Source organism: Melanaphis sacchari, unplaced genomic scaffold, assembly GCF_002803265.2.
Source record: "Melanaphis sacchari strain LSU unplaced genomic scaffold, SCAv2.0 Contig20_pilon_pilon, whole genome shotgun sequence".
In the NCBI taxonomy this organism is placed as follows: Eukaryota; Metazoa; Arthropoda; class Insecta; order Hemiptera; family Aphididae; genus Melanaphis; species Melanaphis sacchari.
In genome coordinates this window covers 5,607,067-5,621,555 of record NW_020271042.1, presented here as the reverse complement: position 1 = coordinate 5,621,555, position 14,489 = coordinate 5,607,067, and the positions used below count along the sequence as shown (strand labels likewise).

Sequence of the window (14,489 nt, the reverse complement as noted above, 5' to 3'; positions counted from 1 at the left end):
AGATAACGTAAGAGGGTCACAGGCTCAGCGGATGATTCGAAATAGATGTAGTGGCTTGAGTAATTATATTATACTTTTAAAAATATTAAATATAATTTATATAATACATAAGAGGCGCACACGCTTTTGCAGGCGATTGTAATAGACACCGCGAAAAGCGCATACATCCAAAAAATAGAATCGTCGTAGTGCCAACAACAACTAAACAATAATTATCGTGTCATTCGTATAGGTGCCTACTTACGATATGTAAATCGTATAAACGGCACAAGTCGCTCTCGTGCCGTGATCCGCCGAGGCGCGTTAACGATGGTGCCGCCGTGGCGAACTGAAACGGCTTAATTCGAGTTTCTCCTCCGCCGACGCAGCGCCGCTCCTCGCCGTCGACCGTGCCGCCGAACGTATAACGTTCTATGCCAACCCGCCACCCCACGCTTTGCAACGGATGGGTCGTGCATGTGGGTGCAGCATCAGCGGGTTGTCGACGGGCCGGCGGGCGGGTGTGAGGGTTTCGTCCGCGGCGTGCGCGGGTCGCCCTTGGCAACGCGTCGGTGCGATGCGCCGCCGACCGTGTGCTCTCTGCTCCGTACCAAGCAGTACGCGCGACGGCCCGACCGCGGAAAAGCTCATCATCCCGCCGAGAGTCCGGCGGCGTCGTCGGAAAATCGCGTTTCTCGACAGTCGTAGTCGGCACAATACTAGCTACCACGGTGGCCAACGATCGTGCCCCGGCCAGCTCCTCCGTCGTAGGGTACGCCGCGCATTAGCGTGAGCGCCGCTGAATAACGCGACGACGTATTGTAACATTGAATAATTGTTTTAATACAACGTTAAATATTGTAATGTTCCCGTTGCACTGGACTTCACTCGTATTTTCGTTGTCATCGTAATTGACCGTAGTCACTTGAGGCAGCGGGGCGATAGACGGCAACCACACTGTTGTTCCCGGTTTTCGATTCATTTTTCGAATATTGTTGTTTTTCAAAAATTAAATTTTGGAGTATTCTCATACAGGCGAGACCGCGGCGCGGCCGCTTATACTACGTCTGGACATGAAGGACGCTGACGAATGTTGCGGAACCACCGTTTTCGGGTGTTTTCCGGGCGCGAGACGCAAAAATAAACCGTCAAAGGCGAAAGCGTCGTCGCCAGAACAGCATCTGGGCGACAGCCCGGGCGGTTCGGTGCAGGCGTTCTACCGGCAAAATCGTGGCAAGTCTTGCAGGAAAATCATGCGGTTCAACGGATATCCGAACAAAGTAAGTCAAATGTTTTTCATAGTTTGTAGAATAAGTGAATAAATTATCATTTATTGCATTATGCCCTACGGTCGCGTGCACGTGTTGTCGTTGTACTTGTGACGTTTGCTGCTGAACTGACCGTAAAAATAAGCTATTTACGCGTGTAATGATAATATTATTATCATAGATCGAATTTCGAAATTATTTTTTCATCATCGAGGAATTATGATAAGCTTTAAGTTTCATGAATAGATTACGCGATGTTATTATAATGATATATACATATTTAACCACAGAACTGCATAACTAAAAACATTTAATACATCGTACTCATGAACTCAATAAAATAGATACACTTTGTTATTAATATGATTATTATATATTATTTCGTAAACAACATGATAGAATAAATAATAACAATAACACATTTTTTGTGGCTATGTACCATTTCAATCAAAAAAAAAATAACAGGTATCACACAAAAATATATGATAGGTTAGTGGGATAAAATATAGGTTCAACTAATGCAAATAACGATTCGAACAGTTAATTTTCTCTGATTTTTTGTTTTTGAATAATTACTGTAAATATTTTACCAAAACTTTTATGTTGTATGTTTGTTCGTCATCGTATGAAAGCTGGTTTTTACCATTCATCGTTCAAAATTACTTTCAAGTTTTATCATAACCATAAAAAGGATACATTTATTAGAATATAAATCACATTGTTATGGACACATTAGCTCAATTATTTTGTTCTATTCGAAGTCTTAAAGAATCTGTAATGATTTGGTTTTACTGAGTTTTAGATAACTGTAGCATTGTGATAATAGATGCCTATTTCAAAAATTTTTTCAACTGTTAATAATATTTGTTGCATATAAATTACACTTATGAGTGAATAACGACTTACTGAAAAATTGGTTTGCTATAGATTAAAAGGTTTTTTTATTGTGAGAACATTATATTAAAAACTATCTATGTATTCAGTTTTTCTATGAAGAAAAACTTTTTGAGCTTTTTCTCATCCCCAAAAATATTAACTTATAGTTCTGTTAAATTCACTCATAATATAAAATATCTACTAAAGCTCTATATTATTTACTGATAAATATATCTATGTTATGTATTTGACTTGTTTGAAGTATGTATTATTTAATTTATCTTCATTGAATTCATAACTAATGATTGAAAAAATATATAAAAAAAATATTTAGTTTAAATATACACAGGACCAAGGTTTGTGGAATTTTATGAAAATATGGTTTTGCGTTTTACTTTTTACATAATCCTACTTGATCACGAAAATGTTTTAACGGTATATATTTAAAAAATAAATGAATATCTCAGGGTTTTCGACCCTTGTCATTTTGATAGTTAAAACTTATAAATATAAACATATATATTTTATGTGGCTTTAGGTAAATGTAGTGTGTGAATCCGACGATTTTTTAGTTAAACTGTCAAAAATACATCATGGTAAAACAGTTTTCAAATCTAAAAAAAATAATATTATTTGTTTTTCCCTAAATTATTGATTAAAGCGTTGGTTTCATGCATAAATAAGAATATAATAAAATATTATAGAATTGTTTTAAAATAATTTTTAGGTATGAATTATTTGTTAAATATAGCCTTCAATTTACGTCAAAATTTCCATGATATATTTCTTAAAAAATAAAAAATAAAATCGATAAATAACAATTTAGTTTTCATAGATTTAAAATTGATTTGCCAAAGTCACATATTTTTTTTCTGTTTTTAAATATTCACTTAAGCATGAATGACTCGGTAAAGATCCTCTTGAAGAATATTATGTTATAATAGGGTAACATGAAAGAAAAATAATACATAACTTACTCAAAAAATTATCACTTAAAATAAACTTCAGTGTTAACGTCATTTACATGTTATTTAATATTAAAAACTTGTATACATAACATTATATATTATTTCTTAATTTATTTAATTATACAAGTTTGCTTAACAAATGAGTAGTTGTATGATAAATTATCATGCATATATAATTATTATGATTTAATTTAGTTGAAAATACATTTATATATATATATATATAAAAATATATGAAAATTAAATATATTTTAATTTTATCGGTAATATAGAAATTTTAGAAATTTTACGTTTTATATGATATTCTTTAGTAGTATGAGATTAATAATAATATTGTGTGATTGTGTGTATAAAATAACAATATAATGGTTAATAAATATATCATTTTCGTGTTATATAATATGGTTTTCCTAGATGGTATCTCAGTTATTGACTTTTTTCTCTCCTTATTATTGTTGTTAGAAAGAAACATGATATATAGATTCATTTTCTTCTTATTTTTAGTATACCCGAAACTGAAAGAAAAATTGTTCGTTTTAGTTAAAAATAAAAATAATAAACAAACAAATCTAATACAACTTTTAAACCATTCGCAGAAATTATTTTAATTAATAAAACTAATTAATTGTTTGTTTAAAGAAGACTTGTTTTCGTCTCAGACGTTTTGTTTAATATTGAAAATAGCAGCGAAAAGTAAAATAAAAATGCCATAAACACATTTTTCGTGTAAATATTTAAGTCCTACTTATCCTAAATATTCTATTATCTAGCTTATTTTTAATTCAAAACTATTTGTACGTCTATTTTTGTGCTTTTCCGTGAGCACATTTTCCATTACTAAATAAATATCCGTTTTATTATCATTTCGCAATTTCTTTTGCAGTTATAATCTGAAAAAATATCCTATGTATTCTCTAATGTACTCATTTACAAAATAAAATTATATTCTATTGGCTATCGTTGTCTCGATCAAGGTGATCGTGTTGATCATCACTGCTAAAGAAATACGTATAAATTTTTAAAAACGTTGTAAAATTTTTAAAAATATATGTAGATATATTAGATAGTGAATAAGACTTTACGGATGCAATGCATGATCAGCACAAACGAAAAACCATTTCTTAGTCACTATTTTCCTACTGTTACATACGTGCCAACTCTTTTTTTTACTTTCCACACACAGAAATTGGACATGTGATATCCTTCGTGCATTGTCACTGTATATTGTTCCTTATGCAGTAATAGATCCAATACCCTCCAAAATTGCTACACACACACCCGAGGGCATGATGAACGAGACGTAAAAAGCAAAACGTGTTAGAAAAAAAAACACCCTCGATAGGCCTTAGGGGTCGATAGCCCGTTCCCCTATTCATCGGTGTCGCGATACTGTTATCCATGGCACATATTTATGCACCGTTGGTAGGATTTTGTTTAAAAGATCCGCTGAGAGAATGTTACATATATTTTAGTAACCCTATATAATAATGTATAAACATATAGTACATGGATGACGCACTACCATGCATGTAGTATCGTTCATTACTTTGCTACTTTGCTACAACGTTAAATTAGATTTGCATAAAATTTTCTACGATCCAAAATTATTTGCGTATAGAGTACGGGCAAAAGAAAATACCCCATCACATCATTTCAAAATAATTAAATGATCGTTTGTGAAATTTAAGCGGTCGATATTTTAGATAGTCGGTGAAGTGTGAGAAATGTATTTGTTACACTAAGTTGTGTCGTTGTTTTTTTAGATATTGGGTAAAATAAGGTACAAAAAATGTGAGTTTTTTTGTTTTTCAAGTAGTTAGATTTGTCTGTAATCATTTATTCATGCTTTAAAAGTTTCAAGTAGCACTCTAACTAACAATTGACAATTTTACTATATGAGTAAATCCTTTGAAGAGAAAATATTTTCTAATTTCTTAAAAGTTTCGATTGTATTAGTTTTCAACTAATAAACAAACAGTAAAATTTACAGTTTATTAGTAATTACCCAAATATATTCATAAATTATTTGTATAAATATTATTATAGTCAGAAAGATAGTTGAAATTAAAAATATTTAAATGTTTATTAGACGTAGCTGAATAAAAAAACTATTACAATTTAATGACCATCTAAAAAAAATAGTAAAATAAAATTTTTAAAAGATTTTCATGATTTTAAATGTAATATATTGATTATAACTTGACTTTAGATTATTTAAAAATAACTATAAAAAGAATCCTGTAATACTGCAATCTCATTACAAGACCTTATAACCTCAGTTAAAATTATTACTTTAATTATCTCGTCGTATTATAATTTAAACATGACCACAAATGTTACTGTTTCGCCATGTATAAGACATGCTTCTTTGAAATTCCCTAGTGTGTGTGAACAAATGTATGCGACAAATGATAACGGTGTTTCGTGGGTGACATTTTCAATTATATACAGAGACCGCTGAAAAGTCTCTAGAGTTTTTATTCACCTGACCAGTCACTTTTTTTTTTATATATAAAAAATATATTGGTAACGTTTAAAAATAATGTAAGAGGTAAAAAAAATGTTTTGAGAATTTTCTATCTGTCGTTATCCCTAGTGGTTTTAGGTCGTAAATAGGAAAACTAATTCAAATTGAAGGAGACCATTGAAATCAAAAATTGCTTTTATTCAAGTACCTCCTAGTAATAGCAAGTAGTTTTCGATTAGTTTTTCTATTATATAGGTACATTCGAAATTCGAATGTCAATGTTTTAAGGGTGTTATAAATTTGTAGTCTATATTAAAGTTTGGTTTTCGATTTATTAAATTTGAAGAATACAGATACAAAAGTTCAAATTATTTAAATACAAAATTATTGAATAAGTTTTTAATATTTTTAACTTGTATATTTGTAATTTATGATTTAATATGAATAATTGACACATAATCAAATAAATAAATAAATAGGTTACTAGATAATAAAAAAAAAAGTTTTATAAAAGAGTATTTTTTGTTGTTTTATTAGTTATAGATTAAATAGAAAGGACAAATAAAAATTAGAACATTAAAAAAATATTTATAACTTCTGTGAAATGCACAATTATTTATATATTTTAAATTAACTATTTCAATATCATTTCATATTTAAAAAAATAAAAATATCTACTAATTAATTTTAAAGAGAAATCTTCAAAAATATATCAATGGGATTTCATTTCCCATTCAATATATTCAAATTCGTGTATTGAAAAACTTGCATTTGTTAGGTATCTACAATATACTTTTGGGTAATATTTTGTGATATTGAATGTGTATAACAATTGAATGTGTATTACAGTTTTAATTTTTTTTTTTTTTTTGGAGGGGGGAAGTATCCAAAATAAAACGTAAACGAGAAAAAATATATAATTAAAAATCAATTATTATAATATTTTATACGTGTTTATACTTAAATTCTACAACAATGTAAAGTTTTTTTTTTTAAATTTTATTTAAAGAGTTAAGTTAAGTTTAAAGGGCTAAGAGTTAAGAATAATAATAATCAAGTTTTGACTATTAATAAAATGTAATATATATATATATATATTTTATTAATCGTTTAACATCTATTTTATCGTTTTGTAAAGTAAAAAATAAACGAATAATATTTATTTACCTGAAATTTTTATGTTAATATATATATATATAAATATTCATTACTTGTAGTCATTTATTAGTGTATTTAAATTTGGAGACTTTATTGTATTTTATTTTATTGAAAAATGTGAAACATTTTGAGTTATATTTTTATTTTTTTTTTCAATTATATTATGATGTTACAATTATAGATATCTGAATATTAGGTGCTAGAGTTTACTAAAATATAAAAATATAAAATGAAAATAACTTAATAAAATATTATTTATAACATGTAGAAATTCCATAAAATAAAATATTTTTGACTATATTATTTAAAAAAAAACTGAGTTTCTAGTAGTAATAGAAACTATAATAAGTAAGTTTTAATTTAATAATTCCAATATCTACGATTGTATTACTTAAATTATCTGATAATACATAGTATAGTAATAAATAATATTTTCATCATTTGAGTTTTGTTATTTATAATTACAATTAAACTTAATTTAAATTTGTTTTTTGTTTAACGTTGGACTTAATGTATATAATCAAAATATCTAGACGATAATTAGCATTATATTTTGTTATCGTTATTGGTACCTACATAAAATTAAAATATTTGATGTATGTATAAACCTAAATAAAAATTAATTTCGTATGGCTTAGAAAGAATATCAATATTTTTTTTAAAAAAAGTAGATAGTAAATTCATATAACCATCAATCAGTTTCAAAAGTCTGACATTGAAAAAGTAGACTTCAGTATACGCAACGAATGAAAATGTTAAGGATAATAATAATAATAATATTATTATTATTTTATGCATTGTGCATGCAATAGCTTAAATAATATCGTTTGGGGTTCAACCTCCCTTTGAAAGTATTCCAATCTTCACCAGTCAAATTTTGTGTATAACTGGCGACTATTGTGTTAATTGCCTTTTTCTTTATCACAAACCATATAACGAAAAGCACAAACGTTTTTTGTTATAATAATGCATATTATCTGTGTATCTCGTGAACCAATTTTATTTTAGCTCTGGGAATTGGAATTACTATTCAGGCTTAAGTTGAGATTTAATTTCAGTAACACACGCGAATCAGAGCTGTCTCGTTACTAATGATAATGTCATCGCAATAGTCATAATGATAATTTTAATGTTGATAATAATAATAACAATCATGATGAAGATGATGATGATGATAATGATGATAATGATAACAACACGCTAGTACGAATGCCGGTATTTTATATATTACATCATAAATAATTCCATTTCAAAGGCGACACTTTGAGCAAGTAAAAGTAATTTATACCAAAGAGTTCATATTCTACAAGAGCACCAGCACGCTAGCCATATAATCCGTGACAATGACAAATCGCACGTGCAAAAGTTGTTGTACTCATCTGGAATTCCCCGTCAAAAATATGTTTTTAAATGGCTTATATCTTATATGTGTTTGTGCTCCATGACAAATACCTTTCGGAGCTTTCTCAATTGTCGCAAAATAATTGCTATTATGACTCTAGTTATATACTTAAGATTTTATTATTTTTTTTTTTGTCGATGACGAACAAAACTTTGGTTTTAGCCAACTAGGGCTGATTAAAATTACATATTCTAATATAGGTATAAATGACAATAAAAAAAATATACTTATTTAAATTGTCACGATAATATATTTTCTATTTGTTATTTGTTTTTTATAATACTCGTATATTATATTAGTTTTTAAATTTTTGCACGAAGACTTGTAAAAAAAATTCACAAGTGAGTGTCATATTCATCTTCGAAATTATATACTTAAATATAAGACTATTGTGAGTATTGTAACTATTGAAATTGATACATAAACAAACGCTTGCATAGTGACAGCGCAGATCACAAACAATATTCATATTTAATTAATTTGGAAATAACTTGTAGATTACAACAGTTATTTTGTATGCAAGTATAAAATAATATAGTTACACATATTTTAAGCGGGGTACTATCATAGTATAGTCCCCGATTTACCTATATTTTGTTTTATTTGGGAGCAATAATGACAATTATTGTGTAGGTAGTAAAAAAAAAAAATGTTGTTAAAATTTTAGTTTTAGTAACTATATATAATACTGTAGTATTAAACAATATATATATATTAAATTTATATAGATTAAATAGATAAGCATTTAAATGTATGCAATAATAGCTTAATTTTAGCTAAAGTTTTTAAATAAACGAAGATTTTAGTAATTTAAATGGAAAAATATAAACGTAATACATTGTTACTTGTTTGTTTCATTTAACTCAAATTGAAAATTATTTAAATTACCTATTATAAATAATAAGAAAGAAAAAAATCATTGATAGAACAGTTTTAAATAAATTTCAGCTTATTAAAAATATGTTTGTAATTTTTGGTTATAAATTTCTAAATTAATTGAATATAATTCATGATATATACGATTGTACGGTTAATAATAAATCTATTACCAACATTTTTAATGCGAATTCCATAAATCAAAAATTGTACCTAAATAAAATATGAGTTAAAAAAACTGATAGTGAACATTACATAACACATGATGTGTTCACTGCTGCAATTTAAATATATTAAAAATAACCTTAAAATAACTAACATCCAGTTGATAAACAATTTAAAATATTAAAATATTCAATGTTAAGTAATATAAAATTTCTACAGTTTTATTGCAGTGTGAACATTTTTAAAAGGTTTTATAAAACCGTTGTGTCCAAAAATTAATTTTTTACATAAAAGGGAATTGCAAATATTAATGCAATTTAAAAACCACTATTAAAATTCAGAATTCAGTATAGTGCTGCATATTTACATAATTGCTCTAGATAAGAAAAAAATATATTTATATAAATCCAATTGGTTATTTTCATTTTTATACGAATGTCTCATCAGTTATAAATTTTAACAGAATCTTAATTATATGCAGTAATTACAAAATAATTTTTTTACTTTCAAAATACAATTGAAGGCATTAAATATAATAAAAATAAGAAAAAAGTTATTCTCTTTTGGTTACCTATGTATATTTCATTAATATTATTATGAAGATAATATCTTCTTATGCTTAACTTATTTATTTAACTTTCTATCATCTTTTAATTATTCAACACATTAACTGTGCGATTTTTAGTCATCGATTATGTAATTTATGTTTTATTGAAAATTGTGTTTTATATATTTTCTATGAATATATTCGCAAAATTGAATACTGTGTATATTTTTTTATATCTTTCCTATTTTAAATACAATTTAACTTAAACTATATAATATTAAAAATAACTGTAATTATTAATATTTATTTGAAAAAATTTCACAATCTCTGTTTAAATCTTTATTTATATAGGTATTTAGTATTTATACAGCAGAATAGAGTATTAATTATTATAGATAGTAGAAGTTTTTGGATTTAAATACCTCAGTAAGAGTGAAAATGAAAATAATACAATATTGTTTTAGTTTGCTAGATTTATAAATGTTATTTTTCTGAATATTTTTTATTTACTTTTAGTTGTTTTGAGGTAAAATAAAGTTTTTTCTAGAATTCATAAATCAGGATTAAATCAACATTTACTTGAATTAACGCCCACCTTAATATTAAATTAAGAAACCAATATATCTATTATTCGCATGTACTGTTTTATATGCACTTTGAAAAGTAAAGGTTTTTTAATATGTATGATGAATTGTTTTATTAATGTATATTTAGACACGAAAAAACAAAAAAACAACTTTAATAAATTGTAATGAAAAATTATAAAGCGAAAAAATGTTATATTTTGTCAATTTAAGGTAAATGCAATTTCATAAGTATTTTAAATCATAATAAAATGTTTAATACGATACACATATTTTCACGCATATTTTTTTTTTTTATTAATTTTTAATATTCTGTTATTTAAAATGTAGTATGAATTGTGAAGAGTTATAAATTATTTTGTCTTAATAAATTAAATAGTTTAAATATTAACTAATTGTACGCTAATACAAATCGCAGTTACAAAACATAAAAATCTTGACTTTAAAATCTATTTGAATTTCCCAGACTATAATATGAACTATAGTTAAGCTTCTAATACATTGTACGTACTACGTTGTCATTAGTACACTTAGTGTAATTTTCCAATGATTTTTGTCGTAATCTTTTTTTATACTTTAATGGGTCGAAAACAGTCTAATTTTTTTTTTTTAATTGGTTAAATTTATGATTAGAATATGTTAAACTGTCATACATGTTATAAATTATATTTGTATATATGTAACGATAGTGCGAGATGGAACATGATAAAATATATGTTCAAGAGTTTTTTTTTACCTTTATTATTATTTTTACCCTTATACATTGAAGCCGCAAACCTCAGGATAAATCGGATATTTGATAATTTCAAGTTGGAACAAATCGGGTGGAAAAGATTTCCATCTCCGTCGCGGTCGACGATGAATGCTACATCTAGTAATATCGCCTCAGGACCGTACCGTGCATAACATTATTTCCTTTCACATTCCTAATTGCAAATCAGCCAGTTCCGGCGGAAACTCCAATTTTGTATTATATTTTCCCCATAGTATTATTATTTATTTCGTTATTACTTATTTTTTATACTCAGGTTATCTCATGTTTATTATTCTTAAGTTTGTATTGTACATCTCAAATATCGCAATATCACGTCTACGTTTTTCTTATGCATAGTACGATTTAGTAGTCATTGCGGAGATAAAACGATTCTTTTTCGTATAAATCTCCATTGGAAGTAACCGTTCGATCCAACCGGGAAATAACAAACTTTTTAAACGAACTGCGAAAGTTTTTTTAGGCCTAATGTAAATGTCGTTTGATCCCCCTTTGCTCTAATATATATAAATTTGTACTGCCAACGATGTTTTAAAGCAATTTTCTACGAATTCTATACAAGAAATCTAGGTCTACCACTTTATAGTTTCCTAAATCAAGATAAATAGCGATGGCAAAATACGACTTTTCAAAGTAATGTCTTCGACTTTTGACAATTTTAGGTGTAATAGATAGGTGACTCACAATATTACGTAATACGTATTGACACTGTTTTTAATGATTTTTTATTCTTATTTTTACATTCACAGGATAAATTATTTACTATCAGTTTCCTTTTATTTGTATAACTTTAAATGGATTTTATAATATATAATTAAATACGAAAGATAATTACTTTACCAACTGTGAATATTATTTAAAATTAAACTAAATAAATGAAAAAATTTAAATCATATGAGTACATACAAAATGTTAATCAACAAATACTTTGTATTTTTTGTTTTGTTTTATGTTTGTGTATGAATCATTAAGGTTGATAATATATTTAAATGGTATATTAGAAATGGGTATATTTTTATAAGTTGTTACAAAATCAAGCTTATAGATTTTAAGTAATAACTTTAAATAAAAATAAAATAAAACAAGTAAAAAGTAGGTAACCACTGTAATTATTTCTAGTCATTGAATAAATCACTGTAATATAATATGTGTTACATTTCAACTCAATGATAATTCATCATATACGAAAATCAATTTCGAACGAAAACTGAATTCATTCAGTCTTGTCAGCTTATATTATATTAAGTTTATTTCACAACATGTTACTTTTTTTATATAACTATTATGGTAGGTTGATTAAGTTATTTTTGAAACACATTGTATTTACTATATTATTGTAATAGTTTATAATATTTAGTATTTACCAAATAAATTTATCAGCATTAAATCTTCAAAAACTCATAAAAAATCTCTGTGAATACTTAATTATTATGTTAGGTATTTATAAGGGACATAATAAAAGCTTTTTGATTAAGCAAAAACTTTTATCGACATTAATAGAAAAACAATTAAAAAAAAAAAAATCAAACGTTGATCTAACTTTTTCCTACTTAGGAAAACTAAACAATTATTTTAATAATTAAATTAAAATTGTATCAGCTGATGTTCATTTTTTTCCGCGTTCAATTATTTTAAAAAGAACTGACAATTTTAAATTTTAATCTCCCAAAAGGACCAACCATATTCAATTTTATACTAAATATCTTTATCGAAGTAGACGACCAGATAATTGTTTGAACTAGTTATATTTCAGATACAAAAAATAAAACGCATCGTAGTAAAATTAATACATTCATACCTTTATACAAAATATGAGGTTCTATTCTCACCTTTGGTTATCAAAAAGTTGGTTTATCTTTACTCATAATGATTTTTCATCATATAAAATGATTTATCATCAAATTCAAATTTAATATGTCATCTATTACAGTCTCTGCTCAATGGTGAGGTATACTCGACTCTTACGTACAACAGTGCGGTTATCTACGTTCCCCATTTCTATCTTTTAAACACCATTAATTTTTAATATAATGAATATTTTATTTAGACACTGTTGTAGATCACCAAATTTTAGTTATTACAATATAAATTCTACTTTAAGATATAAATATTATAATTTATAATCTTTCTATTGACTTTAATCGTATAGATAAAAATGTTAAAAATAATGTAAAATTTTAATGAATAAATGTAAATATGATCCAAATTTTCTAAATTTAATTCCAAAAAGTTTCGTTTTAGAGATTTCATATATTATACGTATAAGAATGTGTGGAGATGAATATTTTCTGTTTTCCGAAAAATACCTAAACATAGATAATAACAATTAAATCTATAAGTTTTCATTAAAAATATTTATTTAATTTACTAATAAATATTTTAAATTGTATAGGTTCTTCTTTATCCAGAAGAAGGATGGGCACGGAGTGCAGTTTCGAGCTACTGGACCCTCACGCCAACTTGGTGGAATCGAAGCAAATGTAAAGTAGTAGAAGTAACAGGCACTAGAAAGTAAGAATATTTCATTGTATGATGATATATATATATATATATATAATTATTTTGTGTTCGAATAAAGCATATTATAATATCAGTCACTATTTATACAAGTAGATAACATATTGTGCTTAAATCGTTATGAAGGTAAAAAGTCATTCTAATTTTATTTATTATATTATATGCATTTTTAAAACATCTATAGAAAGTTAAAATATTTAATTTTATGATTAAATTTAAATATAAGCAATTATCATTTATCACATTACGATAAATATGATTACTTGAGTGAGGAAGCAACCCATTAATATCATCTCCGAATTTTAATAGCTGAAATACTATATTTAATTAAATTAACACAAAGCGCTTATTTTTGACATCCAAGAAAATTTAATTGTTGAAGTTTCTAAATAAAAGTAGATATACTTAATTAAAAAAATAAATGTAATACCTTATAAATCATACCTCACAAATTATACATTTTACTTTTTATGAAATAATTAATTTTTAATTATCGTGTACATACTAGCACATATTAGTATGAGCACATTGTACATAATTTGAATTGATAAAAAACCGTTCACTACTTTTTTTATCAGTCACTAATATACTATATTTTAATATAGTAATATAGTGCACAATGTACATAATATAGTAAAATATAGTAAATACTATAGTTTGTATGGCGTGTATATTTAGTCGGTCGTGCGTTTAATGAACCATCAAAATTATGCATGGGCCTTAATTTTCATTTGGTAGTATCGTATTTTATTTTCAATTCGAAATGCATAACTTTTGATCAACAAACAAAAAAATATAATAAACCGAAAAATTTAATCCGATTTGTAGTATAGAGTTTCTTTAACAAGATGACTCCGGTGTATTATTTGTCTAACGTAATGCAATTTAAGGTGTTATCCTCTACAAAGGT

General features: G+C 26.3%; 1 protein-coding gene across 1 annotated transcript in view; it reads left to right on the top strand.

Moving 5' to 3' along the window:
* Nucleotides 1-583: 583 nt before the first annotated feature.
* LOC112593686 overlaps nucleotides 584-14,489 on the top strand; it is a 39,349-nt gene continuing 25,443 nt past the window's right edge. Inside the window, exons 1-2 of the mRNA XM_025338192.1 lie at nucleotides 584-1,259; nucleotides 13,455-13,573. Coding sequence (XP_025193977.1) covers nucleotides 1,053-1,259; nucleotides 13,455-13,573 — 326 coding nt within the window. The 5' untranslated portion in view covers nucleotides 584-1,052. The remainder of the gene's footprint in view (nucleotides 1,260-13,454; nucleotides 13,574-14,489) is intronic.